The sequence below is a fragment of the Physcomitrium patens genome, chromosome 8 (genome assembly GCF_059467195.1).
Source record: "Physcomitrium patens ecotype Gransden chromosome 8, ASM5946719v1, whole genome shotgun sequence".
In the NCBI taxonomy this organism is placed as follows: domain Eukaryota; kingdom Viridiplantae; phylum Streptophyta; class Bryopsida; order Funariales; family Funariaceae; genus Physcomitrium; species Physcomitrium patens.
In genome coordinates, this window is record NC_143417.1 from 8,412,739 (window position 1) to 8,437,589 (window position 24,851).

The window sequence follows — 24,851 nt, forward strand, 5'->3', positions numbered from 1 at the left end:
ATGACGTAGTGATTGCTCACTCTGCTTATCGCAGCTTCGTGCTTTTAGGCTATCTCGCTCACCGTCATGTCCACGTTCGCGTTCTTAGGGTTTGCACTTCCACGAGGCCTCGTCGTCGCGGGGATCGCTGCCCCGCAGACGACGAGGGGCTTCGAGTCTCGTCGTTGAAAACCACGCATAATCTACGTGGCTTCGCTTTTACTTTTTCGTCCGTCGATACGTTAACTTTTTCGTTCTTACATAATGTTTTTTCGTTCGGAAGCGTTAGCTTTTTCAGCTCGCCTCCTTCAAAGTTTTGTTTGTATGAGGCATTTGTTCTACAGAAAAGGAAATAGTGCTTTACATGAGGCAAGCTTTAATGAAAGTATCAAAGTACTCTTCACAAAAGTAGGACATGGTAGTCAGTGCATGCTGACGTGGTTGAAGAAATTTTTGAGTTCATAAAATAAACTTTAAATAAAACTGCAGAGTGAAGCGAGGTTAATGTTAGACCGGGTTTGATTACGCATTTAATCTACAAAATACAGGTGTTTTAAAACCTTCACAACAGCATCAAAAGAGTCTTGTGGGTAGGTTGAAAAACATGGTTGTAGATCAAATATATATTTAAAGACTTGGTGTCAACAAATTATTTTGTTTGTAGAACATAGATCTTTGCATGGTCGACTTAACTAAATTGTATTTGGAGTAGAAAAAAATGAGTTATTGATTATCGTGTTGATTGAAATGGATCATTTCATTATTTTTAAAGTGACATGAGCATTTGATGACATGTAATGTTTGAAAGGATAGTTTACTGTATATTCTTTAGCACAATCCTGGGCAGCCTGAACTCAAAAATTACATTATTCAATGTATCAAACTGAAGTTACACATTGTATTTATTTTCCAATACATTACATAGAATTCAACTTGTTAGTTGTGCCATAAAATGTGTTATTTAAAAATGCAGTACTTATGAATCCTTATTTATTTACAGAATTGAACCTTTTTATAAAAAATTAGAATACTTTTTTTTATTTCTAATACATAATATATTTTTTAATTTGGGGGATGTGTAAATATTCAAACTTAACCACTAACTCAAAATATTCACTTTTGAATCATCAACTAAATTGCGCTAAACACTGACAGCTTATTTTCCATATCAATAGCCTTAACTATTGTAACTTTTTCACTACACATAGAATCATAATCACAAGACGAAGCTTCTATATTCACACGTCACCGAAAAATATATTCAAAACCATATAAAAACACACACACACACACACACACACACATATATGTATGTATATTATCCTCACAACGACCTGTGAGCAATGTACCGACTTAAGAAACACTTTCATCCAAATTGGAACAATCCATTGCAAAAAATCATAAAGAACATTCGTGGGAAACGATGACCACATATTGTTCTTAATTTAAACACTAACTTTTTCTAAGAAATAGGCACCTGAAATGTATTAGATTATGGTTGTCCTTCATTTCCTGGATTCATATCAAGAAAAACTTTGATTCTTTTTCCTCAATTTGTATGTTTGTATCCCCATCTCAAGTTTGGTTGCAAAAGTGGCGGTTTCCGTCTTGTAATGCTACAATTCACAACTTCTTGCATGTGCTATCTTGAACATTGACGTGTGAAGTGTGGCCAAGATTTTGTGTGTATTTTGCAAAACAATTTGTGTTTTAATATTCTTGTTTAGAGTGTAATGCTTCACCTTAATCTTGTAGAATATAATGTGCAATGATAATAAAAAAATTATGTAAAAAGAAAACTGGATAAAAAATAGAAATAAGATTTAGCATTACCTTGTTCCTTGCATTATATGTAATTACTGTGAAAAATTGTGCAACTTCTTCATTGTAAGATCTATTACATATTACTATAATATATGTTTAAGATGATGCAATGAAACAAAGCCTAGCAATTCAAGCTTATTTTATTTTATTTAAAAAAAATCAAGAAATTATTTCTTGATTATTTTTATTGTAAGTAGTTTTTTTTTTTTTTTTTTTTTTTTTTTTTTGTGATCAACATAAAAAAATTGCAATTATTTGTTCTCTCTTTCTCTCTTTCTATATACATATATAAATATACAAGTCTCTCTCTATATATAAATATATAAGTATATCTACACTGTGGTATGTGGCTACACATATAAGTATAGCAATTATCTACCAAGGCCAACACAAGAGCTGTTGAGAAAAAGGCAATGTCTAAATTTACTTAATCAGTATAAAAATAACCAAAAACCGAATTGATTGAGCACGCACTTTTACAGTTTGGTTCAAATAATATAAAGGAAAACATCTCTGCAATATTTTTACATCTATATTTCAATAGAGTTTTGCATGCAGATTTATTTTATAAAAGACCTTATTTTCACTACATCATTTTTTACCAATAATACTTCTTTAAAATCTACTCATAGCATTTAGGAGATTATTATAAATCAAATTTGATTGAACTAATACGACATCATAATAATATTTTTCAATTATCATTAAAGAATATTTTTGTCAACATCCTTGTAGAAAAACACCAATCAATATTTCACAAGATAGTACTACTTTTTTTCCCTTTTTTTTTTTTTTGTAATATTACCAATTAATTGTTCATAATTTACTATATCGTCATATGGTTTTACCAATGACGTTTTGGTCAACTTTAGTGTGGCATCAGCAACTTGGAGATATTTTTCTCAAATGTTTGTTGTTGCCAAGTGAGACTCAAAGCACTTTCATGCAAATCGCTACAACCCCATTGGTTGACAAGTTAACTCTACCCACACATCATGGTGACGTGTGAAAGATATGAGAAGATGTGAGGAAATAAGGCAAAATAACAGACATTAGATTAATAAAAACATCGAGCAATCCTCATAATAAAAAAAGTAAACGGAAAGATAAAAAAATGGGGAATCATATCACAGACACAAAATTTCAATTTATTTCCAATTCAGACCTACAGCAGACAAAAACAACTTCTGGAATATAAAGACTTTCAAGTCTACATTTGAAAGCCAACAGTATTGCTTCAGCCGAAGTAACCCAATCGTTTGAATTCAGCAACATAACTCAACTCTGACACGCCTCTCTGGGGTAACTGTGGCACAAGTTTGGGGGAAATCACACACTGGATCTGACAATGTGAACACATTAGTTCACGGAACCCAATGGATATGGGACTGAGTTTGCTGGAGGACCGGATCAACGTTCCTGTTGAGAAGGAAAACTGGGCGTAGTTGTGGAGTGATAGCTGTGATCCACAAGCATCCTGGAATATCACAGCGCACTCAGCGGTGTTGGCTGAGGTTGTGTGGTTGTCGATTCTGCGTGGACTTCGTAGACTAGGTGCTAGATAAGTGGATTGACTAGTCGCTCCGTGGCGCTGTTGCCTCGAACTGCAAAGCTTGCAGCCGCAGTTGATAGACCCGCAGGTGGGTTCCGCACACGACATCTTCACCCGGCGGATTGAAACGTCGCTGATGGTGTTTTCGTAGTCGTCGTTCCTCTCGCTTCTGCTTCTTTGACTTCGAGCGGTCTTCCGTGATTTCTGTTTCTATGGGAGTGTACCACTCTACAGCATGCGAGCGATCGAGCGAGAGAGAAGGAGATCTAGTGATGTTTCGTGGCTGCTGTCGTGCAATGGAGCAGGGTGTGGCGCGAGGAGAGATGTTGACAAATCCTCGTTAGAACTAACCGGGATATGTTCCATCTGCACGCGCTTTTCTCTGGTTTTGGTCATTGTGTACCAAGTGGAAGGCAACGTTTTCTGGTTTGATGATTCTGCACCGAAAGATCCTCGATGTGAATGTGTTGGAAACAATGTCACGGTGGACTTTCGTAACAGAAATCTTCTCCATAGTAAGGACATGCATCACAAAGAGAAGGCGGAGGTGGGGGCGTTGGATCCTTTCTCTTCTGCTCTTCTTCCAACAACTTCCTTGCTTCTTCTTCAGCTTTTAAGATCTCAAGAATGTCCACTGGTGGATCCACCCAAAACGATAAAATACGATCTTCAAATAGGTCCTCCACCATCCGCACCCCCTTCAAATTATCTCTCCCGACCCTGGCGGAAGTCACAGCAGATTCCGCTACTCAGTCATGGGGTGGACAAACGTAAGACGTGATCACTGAAAAGAAATATCAGAAATACTATCTCATTTAGGATATGAATAACATACGGAACATGATAATCAATCGGCTTAATTGTAGGCTTCACAATCTCCTTCACGCTCCTGTGAAAGGCTCGTAATTTCTCTATGGTTTCTCGATTCTTCTTATAATGATGCCGTGAATGTTGCCAGTCCAGATCCAACCTGCACTCACAGGAACATGTGCAATAAACTTGGTTTAACTCACGATCTTCCTTAAAACTTAGTCCACATCGACAACAGTCCTGAAGTATTGCAATCTTCATTACTAGTAAATTGCTATTTGAGACTGTTGTGAATCTAACATACCGCTCCTGTGCCTTCAACTTAGCGACCTCAGGCACGTCAGGGCCCTGACTGGTATACCAGGGAATCAACTGCCGTTTCCAAGTTTGTGTCCATCGCCAACCTGTGTCCTGTCTGCGGATCTGCATTGCACGATATTTTTCTCAATTAGTTTTCCTAGTCCAACCCATTGCTGCTGGCGAGTTAAGTGCACCAAGGAAAACACATGTTTGTACTTACCTTTTTAATAGGTGTAGCGAAATTTCTTTCAGAACGTATCTTTGGAAGTTTTGGGAGGAAATGGCATTGAAGCCTTCGAATTTCGGGTATCAAGCATAGATTGACAATGGTGCAAGTGTTATTAAGCAATAGATGACCATCCTCTCTGTTGTAAAAAGGTTTTGGTGGGAGTTTCTTGACTCCTGCGGGATCCCACCGCCTTGGTGGCTTTAGTCCAAATACATCAGGGTCCTTGAGGTTGTACCAGATGAATTCGTGAGCTTTCTTGGCCTGCGTAGTTAAACACACATGGAACTATCAGATGTTAGCAAGCTAGCATAGATTAAGCTCGCGATCAACTTGTTTGGAGACTGTCACTGACAATTAAAGATTCCATTGCGAACAAAAGAAGCGTAAATTTTTTCTAAACTTTTCCCTACTCTGTAACATCACAGAATGGGAAGTGTCGAAAAACACAAGATCTGCCAATCCGGGTACGTTAATCGTCTGAGCAAGAGTTGCAAAATGCTCATGTGCTGGAAAGTTCAAGAAGCTACGATATTTTCAAAAGTAATTGTTAAGATATGGAGTAGCTCACAGTAGGGTTGCGGGCATATTGGAGGTCTCCACAGACTCGTTCGTTGGGTTTGAAATTTGTCCTCCCATATTTGCCATACTTGACTCTGACAGGGGACTCCTGCCTCCGTGTATGCTCTGACAAGGCGCTATCGAGCCATAGGGGGTGTTTAGAGCAATCTAGGTATCCCGGGTATGCGCCGTGTCGAAACTGGTAGTTTTTGAATTTTGACAAACAGCCTGGATCGGAAAGATCCTTCTCACGCCCTTCCCGGTTGGATTGATTAGGTTTTCGCAGATCTAATTCGTGAGGAGCAGCGAATGCAGCTGATGCGGCTCTTGATATTGCTTTGGAGTCTGCTGCGCCGCTACTATTTAAACTCTTCGCTGATCGATTCGAGTTCATCGCCCGGGAAGGGGACGCCGATTTGGTCGCAACCATCATAACCAAATTTAGATGCGATTACTCCAACGTCAATTGCGTAAAATCAAAATCAGATGTTGTGTTACCCTTGAGCAGAAATGCAAGTTTTCCGCACTGCATGAAGCGCATCCCAAACACATATCGGACGTATCCTGCTGCCGCTACAATCTTTTGTTTTCAATGGAATCTTTAAATTTCAGATCTCAGCAAATCCTGACAAGGGATTTAGAAAACCTCATGTCGTTTCCCATTGACGGATCAGCAAACACAGCCTGACTTACCGACCAAACCCTCGTCATCCACGGTCCGTACACCAACGCATTGAGTAGGACGAAGGATATGGATCCAGTTCTACGCCCATGTCACTGATCTCCGACTGGTAATACCGCAACACCAAATCCTTGGCACATCAGAATTCACACAAATTTTGAAAGCAATCCATTCGCTGCAGCGAGGAATGCAGTAGCAGCAGGACTACTTACAGTCACCTCGCGAAGCAGGGGTATCGATGGCGATGGTCGGTAGTATAGAATGCACCAGGCCGGCCATCTGATGGAAGAAGCGAAGCGATGTCGCGACGTGATCTGCATGGATTGCATGGGACAGAGAGCACGTAGACGTGGGCAGCCTGTCAGCCGTGGGATGCATGCTCGTGGAGATAGGGATCGACGCACCTCCTCCACGGCTTCTAAACTATCCATTAATCTGTTCTCTTTTTCATGACACATTTTGTCTTCTATGCAGTTTTTTAAGAAACCATTTGTTTGAATGTGTTTCATTGATAGTTTACATACATACATATTAGAGAAGATGTCTTTTAGAAGACGAACTCCAGAATTCAATGCAAGTGCTATTATATTTTCCAAAAAATGTGTATAGGCTGGAAAGTAAGCATCAAATTCTAATTTTTAAGTAATTCCAATTTATACATATTTACTTACGAAGTGTTGTTATATTCTAACCGTAGAAAAAATTATTTAAGCCTCCAAGAGTCAATTTTTTAAAAAATATTTCAGAACACTATGTTGATAAATAAAAGACTTAAAAATGATGAGAGTAATTATCAAGTAAAATTGAAATTAACAAATTCGGAGCATTAAGGTTGTTGAAGTACATTGCATGTTGTAAAGTTTTTCAGAATGAATTCTGTAACTCAACATTATATTTTTAAATCATCTGAAATGTTGATTTCTAATGTCCATTTACAATTTTGTACATAATATTATGAATAAAATATATATTTTCTATAGGGGAATGTTAAATAGACCCAAGTTTTTATTAAATCAACCTATCCATGATGAAAAATATGGTATTCATAATGAATGTGGTTGTTTTTCATTGATTTTGGATCCAATAGTGGAGAAATGAATTATAGGCCATTTTTTATTTTTTTATTCATAATGGTTAAAATGGATGGATCAATTTATTAAAAGCATGTTTCTATTTAATATTTTCCTATATATATTTAATATTTTTAAATTTAATATGTAAAAATTTTATTAATTAAATTGTATCAAAAGTTTTATACAATAATTTTTAGATTCTATTAAATAATTATAACCATAATATATATTTAAATAATAAAAAAGAATGTCAAAAATATTTTAAAATTGTTGTTGAATTCATACAAAACATTCTAAAACTTGAATGAATATCTACTTTTTTACAAATATTTACTATTTTTTATTCAATTCTTTATCAAAAAATATTTTTTTATCTAAATAAATTGGCTAGTAGATAATAATAATAATAAATAAAAAATAAAAAATAAAAAAGAAAAAAAATGATTTTAAAAATCTGTTAGATAAATTTCTAGTCCTGATTAATTTTTAGTCTTCAAATTTTGTGATGCCAATTCTTCAATTGTAGTGTAAAATTCACTTCCTCTTATTGTATTGACGTAACTTTCTATACCAAACTTCATCAAGGATGAATGCTTTATTATCAATTTATATGACCTTTATTTCACTTTCTTTACAATTAATTCCTTATTATAGGAGTTTTTACATTTAAAGTTAGGCTTATGGTCCTTTTCATAATTGAATTTTTGATGTAATATTAAAAGAAATTAATATAACTCATATTCATATTCACCTTGAAAGACAAAGAACCAAAATCTTTTGAATATATCTCAAGATCTATAATTTATATAATTGTCATATATGCAATTTAGATATCACAACCTTCACCATGTAAAATTTGGTATAAAGATTAAAAAAACATGATATATATATATATATATATATATATATATATATATATAATATTATCATCTTAAAAAGAAAAATATTAGTATTAAATAATTTATTTTTACAAAAAGATATAAAATTTAATTATGATATGAGAGATACAATATAAACGTTACTCTAAAAAGTCTCAATATTAATCAAATAAACATGAGATATCTTTAGCTTATTATACACTAGTAGTAATAGTTCAAACGATGTATCAATTCTTTTAGTGGATAATATATATCAAAGTTTGTAAAAAATATTAACTTATAGATCTTATACTTTATTAAGTTAAGAAAATAAACCAAAAATAATCTTATTCCTCTTTGTAAATTCATTCCTAAAGAGAAATAGTAGGAAAAAAATAGCAATAAAAATACCTATAATACTTAAGTAAATTTAAGTACATAAAAACAAGGGAGTTGTTAAAGCAACACCCACATTGCCATCTCATAATAGATTTTTTCCATCCCCATCTCCGTCCCTTGTTTCATGTCTCCCATCCCTCGTTCCTAACTCCTGTGCCTCATTCCTTATCCCCATCTTTTGTTCCTTGTCCTCCAAAATTAATCATCATATGGTTTGGAGGGTGTGGCTTTAACAACTCCCAAAATCAAATAGATGAATGTAGATATATATTAGGTTTATATTATTTTCTTGAAAAAACATAATCAAAACTTTATAAATGTAGGTTAAATCTTTAGGTCTCTTTATGTGTATCATATGGTTCCAACTTGGTTTTGAACATTGTAGGTTCTTTGTACTTAGAAATAGTCATTTTCATGTTTTTATTTCTTATAAATATATGTTTTGTTAATTATCATTCTATCTTAATTCTATACAAGGTTATTATTTATTGACGATTTTGTTTAGATTTTAAATTAAAACAATATTTTAAAGATTAATTTTAAATAATATCTGAAGTAGCAAATTTTGAATATAAAATTTAAAGTCCCTAGAAATAAATTTCTATATTTTTCTATAATTTTTTAAAACTAACTCTTAATACAATAACTACAAAATAATAATAATAATAATAATAATAATAATAATATATGATAAATCTAACTCATAAATTAATTTATATATATATATATATATATATATATATATATATAATTTTTTTGGTATATAATAATACTCAATATGTTGATATATATAATTTATTTATAAATAAATAAATAAAAAATAAATAAAAAATTTAATTTAATTTAATTTTTTACAATACATGTATATTTAATATAATAATTACAAAAGATACAGTACAATAATACATGTATATTTAATACAATAATTTTATCCTTCATACTTTCTATGAATATCTTGGAAAATAAGAAGTTTCTAAAACATGTAAAACTATCATTGACATATTGTAGTTGTCAAATTCTAAGCTTTTAAATCTTCATATAAATCCAAAAGATTCTCATAGTATTTCAGCTTAATTCTACTACTTTCTCTATCCAACAAATCAAGAGAAAGTATCAACCAAAGATGGATAGAGAAAGGAAAGATGCAAGGATAAATCACAATACAATTCAAATTCAACATCCTAGTCTATATGTATAATTTTGGACAATGTGCCCTTGAACATGGGCCTAAGCTTGGAATCCTATTCCACTTGGGTGGATGAGGACAGAAAGATTTGCCCTAATTCGGTTAATGAATTTCTATGAGGAATGCCCATTTATGTAGGGCACATGTGTTACAAAAGTAGGGGGTGTATTGAAAAAGCACAAAATAAAGTATTATCCAGTTAAAAGTTAACGAACAAAACCAATGCAGTGAACAGTTACGTTTTTACTCGATGGTAAACGAGATATAGTCGCAACCCACTGTGGGGTAAATTTGTGGGCTTATCCGTGGCAGAACCCTTTTCACACCGTGAGACTAGCATATTTGGCGGTGGAAGGGTTGATGTGCAATCGGTGCGGCACGCTATCCTTATGGGATATGTAGAATACCATCGTCGTATTCCTTGCAATCTAGTTCCATGCTCCCTCCTCGAATTCACGCCATCTCTCTTCCTGCTTTCTCGGCGCTTTAGTCCTACCCAATTTGCCAAAGCCGTCAGGAACCTCACGCTCCGTCGATCATCATATAAGGCTCTCTTTGACTTGTTTCCTTTGCTGGCATTCGTCTTGTTGGGTCCTCGACAGGCAACGTTTTTCAAGTGAGTTTGGATTTTCCTTTGGATTGTGTTTGGTTTCTGTGCACTTTTTGAGGGGATCCAGGTATTAGGATTCCTGTAGGAGGGTTTTATTAGGGTGTGATTTGGTTTTGGTTTGATTTTGTTGTCGAATGGTGCGTGCTCTCTTTTTCATCGTGGTTGGATCGGCATAGTTTGCGCGGATGGGTTCGATTTTGGGTTTTTTCTTGGGTGGCAGAGTTGTGGAAAGGATCTTGGCTGCGTTCGAGGAATTATTAATGCGCTGACTGCGCTTGAGTGCAATTTCTGTGCCAGGGGTTTCTTTCGGTTTTGTAATTGAAGGAATTAACCATAGCTTGAGTCCTCGTCTCATAGTCGAGTTTTATATGTAACGCAGGAATTATGTTGGCGTGTAGAATTCAACGTATTTACAGTTAATAACCACTGATAATGTTCTGCCTTTACATAGTGTTCGGTAAAAAGTTTTTATAGTTTGAGGGCATGATATGTAGCGTCTCCCAATAGTCCCCTTCAGTACAGTGCCCAAACTTCAGAAGCCCGAGTTTCTTGAAGGTTATGTCCGAAGCACAGTTTTAGAGGAGGCTATAACCTTTTGATTCGAGATGTTCTTCTACGAAGGGGTGTTTTATGATGGCGCAAACTTGAGTTTCAGTTTGTGACTTACGCATTTTAATTTAGGTTCTGCTCAGAATTGTGAATTAGAGATGCGAATCACTTCACTTCTAAGTTGTGTTACCATGTTAAGTGAAGAATTCGAGACTTAGAATGTGTGGAACAGACTGGAATTCTCAGCATTGAAAATTTTCAGGGTTCGCAGGGACATTTCATCATGGCGAATGAGAAAGAGAAGCTAATCTTGGTTGACAAAACCAGAAATGGAATTGCAACTATTACTATTAACAGGCCACAAGCGCTTAATGCGCTCACTCGTGACATGCTCGTGACTCTAGCTTACTCTTTCACCCGACTGGACGAGGATCCTGATGTCAAGGTTATAATTCTTACAGGAGCTGGGAGAGCTTTCTCCGCTGGAGTGGTAACCTTCTTGACTCACTCATTGAGGAGAGAAAAAGATCTATTCCTCTGGGTTACCTTCAAATATGGCATGCCTTTGGATGCTAGAAATGAATAATTGTCCTATAGAAACCTCGCCAATCATAAATGTTCTCTTGCAGGATTTAACAGCAGCTTCAGATGTGTTCAAGGGTGATGTCAAGACTGAAGCGACCGACACTCTAGCTCAAATGCAAAAATGTCATAAGCCTATAATTGGTGCTATTAATGGTCACTGTATCACAGCAGGCTTCGAGATTGCTTTAGGGTGTGATATTTTGGTGGCTAGCACTGCCGCCAAATTCATTGACACGCATGCCAAGTACGTGTTAAATCAGCCCCTTAAATCTTTGCTTTCATGAAACCAAGGAATTCTTCAAGAGTGTCAAAGCTCGCCGAGATTTCTGCTTGTTTTACCGGAATTGGATTGCTTTGCTGACATTCTACAAGTTTTAGGGCGTAGGGTTTATGGGATTTAGTAACCCAGGAAGAGGTTTTTTTGTTCGCAGATTTGGAATTTTTCCATCTTGGGGTTTATCTCAGAGGTTGCAACGCGCTATAGGGCCTTACAGAGCACGGGAAGTCTCCTTAACAGCTACAGCGTTAGATGCACAAACGGCGGAGAAATGGGGTCTAGTGAACCGTGTGGTTGCTCCCTCAGAGCTTTTAGGTGCAGCGAGGGGCATTGCAGAGGCTATTCTTAAGAATAATGAAGGTCTTGTTTTGAAGTATAAGGCTGTCATCAATGACGGCTTTAAGCTCCCCCTTGGCGAGGCATTGAAGCTTGAGCAGGTATCCTAATGTAGCTGCCAAGCGCTACTCTGTTTGCACGTTAAGACACACCTATTCGGTTAGTTTTTGAATTTCGGGGGCTAACTTTCAGTGCAAATCACTGGACAGCCTGCCTGATGATGTTTATTTTATTTTATTTTGTACCTTACTTTCTATTTGATGCTGTGATGTAGGAGAGGGGGCATGAATATTATGCCAATATGAAGCCGGAGGAGTTTGCTGCAATGCAGGAGTTTATCGCCGGGCGATCTTCAAAGCAGTCGAAACCTAAGTCAAAGCTTTAGAAGACGAGAATCACACTCGTAAGAAGTAGGCACAAATAATCTAAGTTGGGTTAGCGCCGATTACCAATGTGATAAAAGTTTGATGAGAAAAAAAAACATCTCGATTTTAGAGTATGCTTGCTAACCTTCGGTAGATAATCTAGTTGCAATTCATATACTTTCCCAAACTTCACTGTCATAAAGGAGCTCTGTTTCTGTTTCTGGGAGCGTTACATGCTTGCCTGTAAAAAGATAACCCTATTCAATATTGCTTAGATCCTCACATATTTCCCGACATCGTACGATCTGTTTTCGTGAACACCTTCAGAAAGTTTGCTGGTATTGCATTATATTAGTACAATAAATGCAGCATCTTTCGTTGAGGATTTTCTATCAGATCTTAAATTAAATTAAAATATTAGTTTCACACTCAACCCACCTACAAACAAAGAAACAACATCAACAAATTTGCATGGTGTCATGTACACAAAGATTGTTACATACAACACATTGAGTGCTACAAATCAATGAATTACAAAGTATGTAACTTAAACCAAATTCAAATGTACACTCAACATACTCTTAAGTGCCCTCCCATAGTTCATTAGGAGTCCCTCCAGTCAGCTAGGACCACAAAATACTCATTGTTGAAGATGAATGCTACAATGATGTTATTGCCAAATTGTACTCTTCCAAACTAGTATTGTAGCAACTAAACCACCAGCATGTGACAATGATTTTGTGTGATCAATTCTTCTCACCACATACAAAACAAGGAAGATCAATTGGCACAATTGCCAATTCAAGATGTGTAGAATCATCAATACAAAGATGATAAAGAGCACAATTCTTTGAATGCTCTCAACTCTTGTCTATCCTTGCCTTCCAATAACAAAATATGACTAGACAACACATTCTTTACATATAGAATTATGTGTCATGTCTTAACATCAAATATTGTAGGCACCTCATGTTGCAAATATACATAATCTATTTAAGTATCTTTGTAATTAAAGTTGATAAGCTCCACTATGAAGGCAAATATATCATAAAAAGTCACAATGTTGAACAATAGATAAATTCTCCACAGCCATAGGCATGGCTTGTTTAAAGAACTTTACTTGTTCATGTAGACATTGAGCCCAAATGTTAGGATCATCTAGGTCTACAACTAGATCTAACTTCTCACATATTGACCTGGGTAGAATTGACTCTTGTCTTTATAACAACTAGAAATGACTATAAGATGCCAAAAATGCTTATTTATTGAAGCAATAACCCATCACAATCCACGACAACATCAAGTTTCAATCATGATAGTTGCTATGAAGTAGTCTATCACCATCCAAATTGGTAATGCTTGCTTGATGCATAATCTCAAAGTTGTATTCATGAAGCAACAAAGCCTATCTTACAAGCTTGCCAATAAGCTTGTTTAACTCTATAAGCTACTTCAGAGGTTGATGGTTAATAACCAATATATAAGCATTCACCATATAAGTAAGGTCAAAAGTGAGCAATGGCCAAAATTGCCACTAAAGCTTCTCTTTTATAACATAAGTAATTTGATTTTATATTGTTATTACTTCAAGAAGCAAATGCAATAACATATTCTTATCCTACATCATCCTTCTATATGAATCTTACTTCCAATCCTATTGTATTTCAATTTGTGTAAAGTTAAAAAAATCTATTGGCATTTGGACATTAAAGCATTAGAGTTGAACCCAACTTTTGCTTCAATGTATCGAATGCATGTTGTTGCTTATGATTCCAAGTCTATAGTTGATCTTTACTTGTGAAAATAATTAAAGGATTTTCAATGAAGCTAAAGTTATTAATAAACTTTTGGTAGTAGTTTGTCAACTCTAAAAAAGTCTAAAGTCATAAAACATCACTTGGTATTGGGATTTTCTCCAATGCATCTACCTTTGTTTGTTATATGTGAAGACCTCTTCGGATAATCATGTGATCCAAGTATGATAAATATTCATGGAAGAATTTATACTTTCCATGATGTAAGTGTAATCTCTATTGCCAAAATAGCTCAAACACTACTTGTAAATGCTTCACATAATATTGTGGGGTGATACTAAAAATGATATCATCAATGTACCGTCTAACAAATGACAAGCCAAATGAAACTTGATCCATCACCCATTCGAACTCAACTAATGCATTCTTAAAACCAAATGGAAGGAACTTCCAATGATAGAATTGATTTTTGTCATCTTGATCAACTCTCCAAAATGTTTTCACCCAATTTTCAACAAGTAATGGTAATTAGTAATAACCAAAACCTAAATCCAAAGTATTGAATACTTAGAAGAATCCTACTTCATTAAATAATTCTTTTGGTATTTGTATTAGATACAGATTAGACTTAATCTTACAATTAACTAAACAATAATCTCCACACATCTACTTCTCTATCCAATTACCAAAACATCTTCTTCAAAGACATGACTATGGCACAAGCATACTCAACATTAGAAAGCTTAATCAAGCCTACAACCAATCTCTTGGCAACAAACTTAGACACCAGTTTTCTCTAAAACACTATATTAGTGAAAAGATTGGATGATCATCTTCCACTTAGATGTAAATAGAATTTATGAATAGACTAAGGCAAAATAATTACAATATGAACAAATAAAGGCCTCCAGCATCGATAAAATTTGATAATTGACAACTTCCTATCCTCCATAGGAAGAAAGTCGTACATCAAGGGTAAGGTGACTCATGTCACCGCAAATGAACACGCCTACTAAATTGTTCATGTCGTCGAATCCAAGGGCTATAAATCCTACAAGCGATAAGCGGTCATCGATTTGGTACAGCAAGATGGAAAATCTATTGCAACTCTGCACACTTCACGATTTTGCAAAGAGCATACCGCACGACGAACTCCTGCTATGGGGATCGATTAGGTTGAATGCTGCAAAAATTGTAGGATGAAAACTTTCAAAGAGAAACTGTACCTTGAAAATTTTCACATGTTCACATGACGTCGTTCAATTCCGACAGAAGGCAGCGCGTTAATTAACACCATGCAGCGGTTGCTCTTGTGAACAAGAATCCTATGAGGATGATTGGAAAAAGTTACATTGTGGTACATCTGCGGCAGGAACGCCAACAGGGCACAATTGAGGTTAGGACAAATCCAGGAACACAATCGTATATGTCAATCCTCCGAAATTTGAGCGGATCGAGGCTACGTTGAATGTAGCGCCATTGAAAAGATGGGTGATGAAAGAACCCCATCATTTGATCACTGAATGGCATCCCAAGCTTCCTGAAGATCAGTCGTGGCTGTGCCCATGACACAATAATATCATTGCGTACTCCGACTATAGAATCCAGAGAACAGAACATGCAGCAGTGTGACCAAGATGCAAACACGAATTGCAAAATTCACATGCCGGAAGGGTTTGTAACTAACAAGGAATTTCAATTTCGATACTATCGCTAATGGCAGAGAGTTAGTAAGTTACCAGCGCCTCTGGCGCAACCGCCTCCCGAGAGGGTTCAACAAAGTCGCCCTGCTTTGCTGCCATCCCAAATTTCGCTTCATAATTCTCGCAAGACTAAGTTTGGTTCAAGGTTCTTCAAAAGAGCCTCTACAATAACAAATCTTCAGCGCCTAACACACGCAGGAACACTAATATCGATGCTAATTTAAGCATACCTCACTAATCGTAGCTAGGGCTTGAATCAGGGACCATTCGTGCAATTTAAGCACAACTCTGCAAAGCCGATCATTTGTGCAGAGTCAATATATCCAGCAGAGACCGCCAGTGTGTACAGCTGCAACTCCACTTAGAAAATTAAGATTGACCAGAATATTGCACGGAAAGCGGGCTAGATCTGAACTTTCAAGGCAGCATGCAGTGAAAGGGAATCCTTACCAGTGGCTTGGTGATACAAGAACGGCTCATGCACGCTTCTGCTTACCATGCAAGCCTGTGATGATTCATCAACGCCGTACACAAGAAGCGGTGATTGAAAGTAGCCTGTAATCATTTTTCACGTTCCACAAGATATTCGAACCACAAAGAACTGTTGTCTGCGAGGCAGATTCTTAAGGCACGTACCTTGGTTACTTTGTTTAAAATTTAGCGTTAGAACCAATTTGCGAGCAACCGAGAATCAACCCCAGACTGGGCACTGAGGAAGTGTACTTGAAATCAACGTACAGTTTTGAATTGGGTTTGAGTAATTTAATGGCTTTGCAGTTTGCTTACACAGTAGCTATAAAAGTCGCATTTATAACCGTTGCTAAAAAAAACTCCTTGCCAAAACAACAGAGTTGATAGGGATATCAGGTCATGCCAAATCGGAGTATGCCTAATCTGGGATGCCCCAACACCACCTAATATTGAACCTTTGAAAATGGTGCGAGGATAATTACAACCTTGATCAGTTATAGCCTCACCTCCCCCGCAACTGAAGAAGCGCATTGCATGAAAAAAGATTCCTTACAAAATAATCAGGTCAACAATGGGAAAATACTGCGAAGTGGCAAACGTGTATTTTAAATTGTGATAACAATGATTACATTTTAATACGAAAAATGTTTTAAGTATCTGCAAAAAAATTGCAACTCTCCGAATTTACAAGGCTACAAGAATAGTAGCATTGGTCGATGGAGCTAGAATGCTTTACCGAGTGCAGGAGTCCGAATAATCCCATCCTTCACCTTGCCAAGAGTTAACTGATTGAATGTTGTCAAATCTGATGAGATTTTCCCGCTGGACATGATCATTTTTCGCCATGGGTTTTGACTGTTGACAGCTTCCTTGCTCCCCAGAGAAAAGTTACCGAAATGCTCAAGTTTTGTACCACTTAACTGCTTAGAATCCGTTTCAGCAACTGCAATAGGTAGATTCGGGCCACCAAAGTCACACAATCACTTTGTCAATGCACAGGCATATAAGACTGATGCAGGCCTCATATAAATTTCCCAGGTTTTAATGAATGCAATTAGAGCATTTGCTGCGTGACAGGTTACATGCAGATTTGCAAGACAAACAACGTCCATCATCAACCCGTAACACGACCCAAAACATAAGAGCACTGATTATTTCTTGAGTATCTGATAATTAGTGCATTACCTGCAAATTCTAAAGATGTTTAAACATGCTACAAGTCTAACGAATTCATTCACAAAAGTTTAAACATGATATAAAAGCATGCACATCTAAGTGTGAGGGAACAAACAGAACAGAACAAAACAAAACAGAGCAAGGCAAGGCAAAGCAAATAAATAAATAAATAAGTAAATAAAAAGCTTTCAACCTAAATTTGTGTTGGATCGATGCTCATGCTCAAAGTGACAGTCAAATGTTTCATCCCAAATCTGCAAGCAAATGTTTAGGGGATGCATACAGTGCACATACCAGGAGAGTCGGAGGTTGCTGAACTTCTAGGTTCCGATGGAGGCACACAAGGCTTCTGAAATTTGTAGGCTCTCTGAACAGCTTGCTTCTCTGCCTCCTCCCTAATCAGATTCCTCACCCGCCTTGGCAACCTTCTGCTTTTGATCGTCCTGAAAAGTGGAGACTTGCGTGTCACCTTTGAGTTGCGTAGATTGCCAGAAGCGACGAGCGCTCCTAACCTAGCCGACGTTTGCGCCATTGACGACGAAGGTATTCGCATGGAGATAGACGTGGAAGAGCACACGGTTTTTCTTACAGTAACCAGTAAACTACCACCTGATCCCCTTGGTGTGGGTCTAGCTATTCTATTAGTACTCCGCTCTATTGATAGAGAGGCCGGAGATTCTTGAGAGGACAAAACTTTGGAAGGAGATTTTTGTGATGATCTGCTTGCGCTAGGATTTAATTCATCCAAGTTATGGGACGACATAAAAACCCGACTTCTATTAGATGCTCTGTATCCAGTCCGTATCACCCCTTGGGTCGAAGACTTGGATGGTTCATTTGCACTTGACGTTAACAAAGAAGAATTATGTCCTCCTTCCAAGCTTGGAGCAGAAGTGCTCGCAGAGCTAGAGCACACTGCTCCTTCATTGGTTCCATTCATCCAGCTAGGGAAGCTACTAGTATCATATAGCATATCAGCAAGCTTCAAAGATGGTTTGTAAGTCCTTACTGTGCATTTCGTCTCCGGATACTTTCCTAAGTAGAGCTGCATTTTCATAGGCAATTCAGGCAGCGGATTCACGTTCTTTGTATTTATAATGGGCTTAGACCGTCCAAACATGAAGCCGTTCAAACCTATCACGGGCATCATGCCAACCCTGCCACAGAAGGAATCCACATTCAGCACTACCACAAACCCCGAAGTCTTCAACAATTCGGTTCTCAACTAGTTCAATTGCAAAGATAAACCAATCACAAGTTCCTGGACATATATAACACTTGGAACAAGACGAACTACACCTGATTCGTAACAAGGTGTACCAATGAGGTCGTACATATGAATAAATAATATTATGTCACGAGCCACAAAGAGATCATAAGTGAATAAAACAAGGTTTTTCAAGTAAAACCAAAGACTGTGCAAGGTTCTTGAACTCTAGGAAGAAGTTGCAAAACTGTGCGTCACTGAAACACATACCCTTCACAAAACCAACACGATTCAGTGGATGGAGAGGACTGATTCCAGTTCCAAAAGTGATTCCCTGAATTAAATCCGCTTCCTTTACATCGAGGGCACTTAGAACGGTCGCCGTCAGTTTTACCAAAAATGTCTGTAAAGTTCTTCATGGCAACACGAGCTTTCTCAAACTAAATAAAACAAACCACGAGAAGAAAATTAGAATAATGGGAGTTCACGGAACCATCATTGACCTGAAGAATTCGTCGCTGCAAGAGGTTCATGGAGATTAAAGAAAGTCTTCTTCCGACAGCATCAAAAAAAAGAAAAATGGGGATAAGTATGCACCATCTCAAAACAAACTATATAGAAGATTTCCCACGTTCTAAGATTGTCATTTGGCAAAGATGATTAGACAAAATGTGAGTGACCCTGCAGCTTGCACTACAGGTTGCTACAATGATATATAGACTACGCAGTGAGAGCTTAGTATGTCCCAGTCTCATCCTAGCTATATCTTCTCAAGCTGTTGAGGTGATAGAAAACAGGACTCGCATTTCTCTCAACACACTAAAATAATTACGTGCACAATATGTCCATTATTCAACAGATCCAAGCAGAGACGCTTAAGCGAAGTTACATTCAAACTTTGTAGCAGTGCAATGAGATGTTACCATTTCGCCCATGATGGCCCCCACACTGTATAACCTAGTTTGACGAGATTCCTCAAAATACCACGTCGAAGAGCCACATCATCGAATGTAACAGTTTTCTCCAGAAAATGGATAAGGACTTGAACGTTGAATTTAGACTATGGGAAATGCAGTTGCAGCAATCACATCTCCTTAATGTGGTCTCGCATTGACTCGTAGTTCTCCACCCGCAATTTCAAAAACCAAAGGAACAGAGTTTTCCTTCCTTATTCCCGTACAGTACAAAATCTACGTAACCTACCCATGAAATTGCCAGACGAAAGCTTAAAAGAAACAAAAAGGAATCCACGCCCGACTAATAAGCACCCGCTGCAGAAACGAGGAAGCGCCAAATTTTTCGATAATGCATTCTGGTTTGTTCTTGTTCTTGGTCTTGGCTAGCTTCGCACTAAACCAGCCAAAGATGTAAACAATGCAGCTCAATCTCAATAATAAAAAAAAAGAAAAGAAAAGAAGCTGCAATGAAATCAACAATCCAAGCAGAGCGGATCCACTACAAAATCCCTCTAACAGAATCACCAGCACAACCTCTCAAAACCTAACACTCATTCAAAAACTAGAAGAAACCCTTGACGTAGAATACTAAAACAAGACGCCTTAGTCCGCCACGGAATGTACCTAAAACGAACAGTCACTCACTCACACAGACCTCAATCCCTCAAAGCGCAACTAAGAGCCTCCCGACGTGACTCATCAAGTCGCTTCGAATGCGCGCGAAATGGACTTAATTTCGGATCCTAGGTTCGTTTGCAACGCTGTAAAAGGGAGGAACTGACTGGGCACGCAATGAAGGAAGGATGAGTATTGCGAAACTGCATGAAACGGGGGAGAAATGGACAGGGACTCGGGCAATCCGGAACAATCCGCGACGGAGTGCGGTCCAGCGAGAGCTTCGAGGCTCGGAGGAGGAGATGCGATGGAGTAATGGCCCCAGGAAGAAAGCCATTTCCAGATCTTGTTCCGCATCCTCTACCGAGGTCTCGAGTTTGGGCCATGGGACGTGGTGTCCATAGTGGAGAATGTGCATGAGCTGGCATCTCGACTTGTGGCCTTGTGTCACGTTAGGGTGGATCCTCTCCTAGACTCATATCATGGTAAAAGAAAAATTGTTCATTTATGAATGGATTTTGGGCAATTTTGACGAAAAAAACATTTGTGATTTTATTTTGTCTATGCTCATCAATGAAAACTGGTGCTAATTTAGGGGAATAAAGGCAAAGGGGTCTTTGGTGAAAGCTAAAGAAGAGGACTAGAGAGAAGAGATTAAAAATTGAAAAGAGGGGATAAAATATAAATAGCAATATAATGTATCTAGTGTACTATGTAGATGGCTAGAATCAACCTCAAAATTTGTTCAATACTACTAGTTTCCATTGCTAGTGCACTAACCTTCTTAAAAACTAATTTTGAACTTTAATATATACATAGGTATTCTAGTAAGTACCTATATGATTAGGTAGGAATAGGTAAAAGAAAATAAAAGTAGATTAATTTCATAAGACCTTCTAAAAAATCTTCTTAGAAGCTCTATAAACAATGCTTTGAAATTATATGTGTTTACAGTTGTCAAGGATAAGAACTTGGTAAAAACAAATAAACAAGTGAGACTTCTCTCAAAAAAAGATGACAAAATAAAAATAAATTGATATATATAATAAGAAAGAAAGTGAAATGGCTATTGCCAAAGCCAAGAAAACTAGAGACCCTTGAAACTAGACTAGAAGCAAGAAAGGAGTTGACAAGAGTGAAGAAGGCTTCACTCTTGTCTCTATATATACTATCTAACTAGAGGCTACGTGGCGACGTTCTATATGACCTCCAATATGTGTTGACTTTGTAAGACACATGCCTTGACTTACAAGGCAAGTTTTTCTACATGTGGACTACATAGTTAGCTTGGTCTTCAAGCTAACAACATATGTGGCTCATGGCCAACTTATTGACGACGTTTCTAATTCCAAAAAGTCAATTAAAGACACCTATAAAGTCAAAGTAGCATCTATAAAGCTTCTATGAAGCTTCTATATCAAATACTATAGAAATAACTTATTTTTATCTACTTTTACTTATTTCTATTTATTTATATATGTAATTATTGGTTTATATGCATATGTTCGTGACATAACCTCCATCCCCCCCTCCTTCTAGAGACGAGTTCCATGAGGAGCAGTATCGTATTACGTACTTTCTTGCTCGAGAATGCGCTGGGTGTCTGGATGTAGAAGGTAGTATGGAGATTCGCTAATAGTCAAGCAGTCTATCAGTTTTTGACTACTAGAATATAAACGACTGCAAGAATACACCGTAAATCTATACGGATGCCCTTCGACTGCTTGTCGAAGTCCTTTTTGCCCCAGCCGGTAGGTCTCTAGACGTTACAGAGAACCCCGAACAACTCAATCTGCTAATCTCTGATACCGCTTTGTACTTACGATCTTGTATCCACTGACTGTCTTGTTAGATTAACCCAATAAATTTCATGCACTCCGCATACTCAATCCTATAGACACCCTTTTAATTCTTCAATCACAGACGTAACTCGGTTTCATAAAACAGTCAAGAGTAATCAAACCCACTTCATTAAAAATCCCGATTCACCATTACAATACTGACTTCAGCAATGATTACCTCAGTCTTTCCAAAACCCTATGAAGAAAAAAAAACCCAATTCTCCGTCTTTTCTTCCCCGACCCGAAGCATGAAGCTCCTCTCCAATCCCTGATCTTCAAAAAAACCTCTAATGAAACCGAATTAGTAACTTTGGAAAAAAACTTGAAGCTAGCTCTTCGATCCAAAAAACCCCCCGATCTGAAAAAAAAAAAAAAACCCCCCAAAAACTTATTCTCTCCCTAACCTTATCCTCTGAATTTCTTCAATCTTCCGTCTTGGATCCGAAATTGGCTCCCACCGTTAGAGCTTAGATCCGAAATTGGCTCCCGCCGTCAGAGCTTTCTCCTCCGTTTTTACCTTTAAGAGATCCATTTACCGAAAACAATGTTCCCTAAAACAGCACAGAGAATAGGACAGCCTGAAACAGAATCGAAACCCCGTACTCGGGTCCACATTGAGTCGCCCGACCAATTTAGGTCTCATATTGAGTAAGATGCCCATAGTAACCCGGATGTTCTCGTAATTGGATCAAATTGGTTCTTTGCGTCAGACTGGCTGAGGCCCGTAGTAAGACCTGGATTTTCCAGTAATTAGACTGCATTGGGTTGCCCGACCAATGCAGGTCTCATATTGGATAAGAGGACCCGGATTGGATTCTTGAAATTGGATCCAATTGGCTCTTCGAACCAGGCTCACCCGTCGTGTGAATTGGTCCTTTTTCTTCCTACTAACTCCCATTATTGGAATCGAATGGAGCATTTCAGTATCCCCCGGCTGACTGTAACGGGGTGACTAAACCTGGCCACTCAGTATTTGCACCGGAGTTGGTCGTTGCTCCCAATATTCGAGGTAATTGAACATTAATAAAAGTCCTCTTTCTTTATATTTTCATGGTATACTCATGTTACAACACGACATCCACCCCCTCTGAACCTGTGCATCCTCCGGTATGCACCAATTTACCCAATTGCCGTTTGATTCAGAATATATCCTCTACGTCTTTGCCCAATTCGTCTTCGTCACCTTCATTATCCAAATCACTTTCATCTTCTTGCTGCGGAATCTCTATACCTTCATTAAGGTCTTCCATATTCATCTCCGCGTGTCTTTGTTTAAATATTTTTATTCGCTTCCCTGTAATTGGTATTTTTAATTTTGTACCAATCGAACTCTTGTAATGAGTAAGTCACATTATCATGAACAGTTGTTACTATATATGGTCCAAACCAATGTTTTAAAAATTTCCGCAAAGTACTATGTTGATTATCTAGACTATTGTCATAAACAAGTACCCAGTCACCTTCCTCGATTGCTTTTGGTCTCAATCGATGTTGCTTATCGAATCGTGCCTTGTTTTGTAACCTTGCTCTTTTTAACCTTCTCAATGCTATCCGGACATCTTCCGTTCTTTGCTCCAATTGTCGAATCCTAATAGCCATAAGTTCTTCTCTTGTCAATCCATCTTCCCATGGTAGTATACTCCAAGTAAGTACCTTTTCTTCAATCGGCATAATTGGTTTTTGACCTGTCATAAGTTCTACTGGCATATATCCTATCACCAAACTATGTGTTGTTCGATCAACCCATAATGTAAATGTCAAAAGCCGTGGCCACTCTTTAACTTTCCCATTACAAGCTTTAACCAATGCTTTCACAATCGGTGGGTGACCGGGTTCGCTTTTTGCATTCCCTTCTGGATTATAAGCAATAGTCAATGATAGTTTAACTCCACATCTTTCAAAGAACTTACGAGCTTCTTGTGCATTTAATTCTCCATGATCTGCAGTGATTTTTCCTACGCATTCTTAGCGGCAAATGACATCTTCAAGCAAAAACCTACAAATCCCCTCTGTAGATTTTGTCCTCAATGCTCTTCCTTCTACTTGAATTGATAAATCTTCGTGAGCTAAAACCAAATATCTCATCTGCCATAACCCAACCGACATAATAACCAAATCAACAACCCATTTAAAATGAATAGCCAGAGGATACGTAGGATGAAGACCATCTCGATGTCGGATATTAGAATACGATTGACAGATTTCACATGACTCTACAAATAAGAACACATCTCGATACATATTTTTCCACCAATATCGTTCCTTGAGTTTAGCAAAAGTAGCCCAGATTCCTCTATGCCCTGCCCATAAACTATCATGAAACTCCTTTAATAATTTTAGTTTTTCTTCCTTTTTGCCTATCACTCGTCGTGGCATCCCAATTCCTTTCTTCGGTCTCTTCCATAAGAATCCATCTCAAAGTAAAAATCCATATGCTTTTTTTCTTATTTGTTTGAATTTTTCTGTAGACCAATTCCCGTGCTTAGTCAAGGTATTCAAGTAATGACCAATATCCAATAATTCTCCTTCATAAGATTCTTCAAGAAATAGCTTGTCTTCTCTGTTGAGATTTGATATTGAATAGAATTTCAATCCGATGTCATCAATGTCTTCAATCATTTCGTCCTCCCTCTCGTATCTTGCTCGAGATAGCATGTTTGCTACTAAATTGTCCTTCCCATTAATATGCTTAAATTCTGGATTTAGTGACTTAATATAAGCAATCCATCTCAACATTGCAATATCTGGCGTTGAACAGTTAATAATCATTCCAAGCAATGGCAAGCAATCTGTTTCAATTACTACTACTGCCCCAATCAAATAATCCCTTTCAGCTTTCATAGCCGAAACGACTCTCCAAAGTTCTCTTTTGACTTACGAATATGCACGCTGACGAATACTTAAAATTTTAGCTCCAAACTGAACTGCAAATCTATTTCCACTGGAATCATCTTGAC

At 37.3% G+C, this 24,851-nt stretch overlaps 3 protein-coding genes and 1 long non-coding RNA gene across 5 annotated transcripts; 1 reads left to right on the forward strand and 3 right to left on the reverse strand.

Annotated features, from left to right (window-relative positions):
- Positions 1 to 2,930: 2,930 nt before the first annotated feature.
- Positions 2,931 to 7,304, reverse strand: LOC112285525 (uncharacterized). The gene is made up of 5 exons (XM_024526434.3): positions 5,263 to 7,304; positions 4,686 to 4,955; positions 4,470 to 4,588; positions 4,191 to 4,325; positions 2,931 to 4,075 (listed from the first exon to the last, which is right to left on the reverse strand). The coding sequence occupies exons 1-5, from the start codon at positions 5,683 to 5,685 to the stop codon at positions 3,835 to 3,837; spliced, it is 1,188 nt and encodes a 395-aa protein (XP_024382202.1). The 5' UTR covers positions 5,686 to 7,304; the 3' UTR covers positions 2,931 to 3,834.
- A 2,728-nt stretch (positions 7,305 to 10,032) lies between these two features.
- On the forward strand, positions 10,033 to 12,392 carry LOC112285333 (putative enoyl-CoA hydratase 1, peroxisomal). Of its 2 annotated transcripts, none has more exons than XM_024526046.3 (5): positions 10,033 to 10,065; positions 10,871 to 11,098; positions 11,238 to 11,437; positions 11,625 to 11,907; positions 12,081 to 12,392. In XM_024526046.3, the coding sequence occupies exons 2-5, from the start codon at positions 10,892 to 10,894 to the stop codon at positions 12,189 to 12,191; spliced, it is 801 nt and encodes a 266-aa protein (XP_024381814.1). In that variant the 5' UTR covers positions 10,033 to 10,065; positions 10,871 to 10,891; the 3' UTR covers positions 12,192 to 12,392. The 2 variants fall into 2 exon arrangements, with proteins under 2 accessions (XP_024381814.1, XP_024381815.1); XM_024526047.3 differs by having other exon boundaries at positions 10,880 to 11,098.
- Positions 12,393 to 14,807: 2,415 nt separating this feature from the next.
- On the reverse strand, positions 14,808 to 16,220 carry LOC141045717 (uncharacterized). Its single transcript, XR_012218091.2, has 4 exons — positions 16,079 to 16,220; positions 15,859 to 15,916; positions 15,665 to 15,720; positions 14,808 to 15,482 (listed from the first exon to the last, which is right to left on the reverse strand). It is a non-coding gene; the product is annotated as an uncharacterized LOC141045717 (long non-coding RNA).
- A 459-nt stretch (positions 16,221 to 16,679) lies between these two features.
- Positions 16,680 to 20,353, reverse strand: LOC112285905 (uncharacterized). Its single transcript, XM_024527278.3, has 4 exons — positions 19,406 to 20,353; positions 18,753 to 18,922; positions 17,570 to 18,432; positions 16,680 to 17,042 (listed from the first exon to the last, which is right to left on the reverse strand). The coding sequence occupies exons 1-4, from the start codon at positions 19,415 to 19,417 to the stop codon at positions 16,822 to 16,824; spliced, it is 1,266 nt and encodes a 421-aa protein (XP_024383046.1). The 5' UTR covers positions 19,418 to 20,353; the 3' UTR covers positions 16,680 to 16,821.
- Positions 20,354 to 24,851: the final 4,498 nt, after the last annotated feature.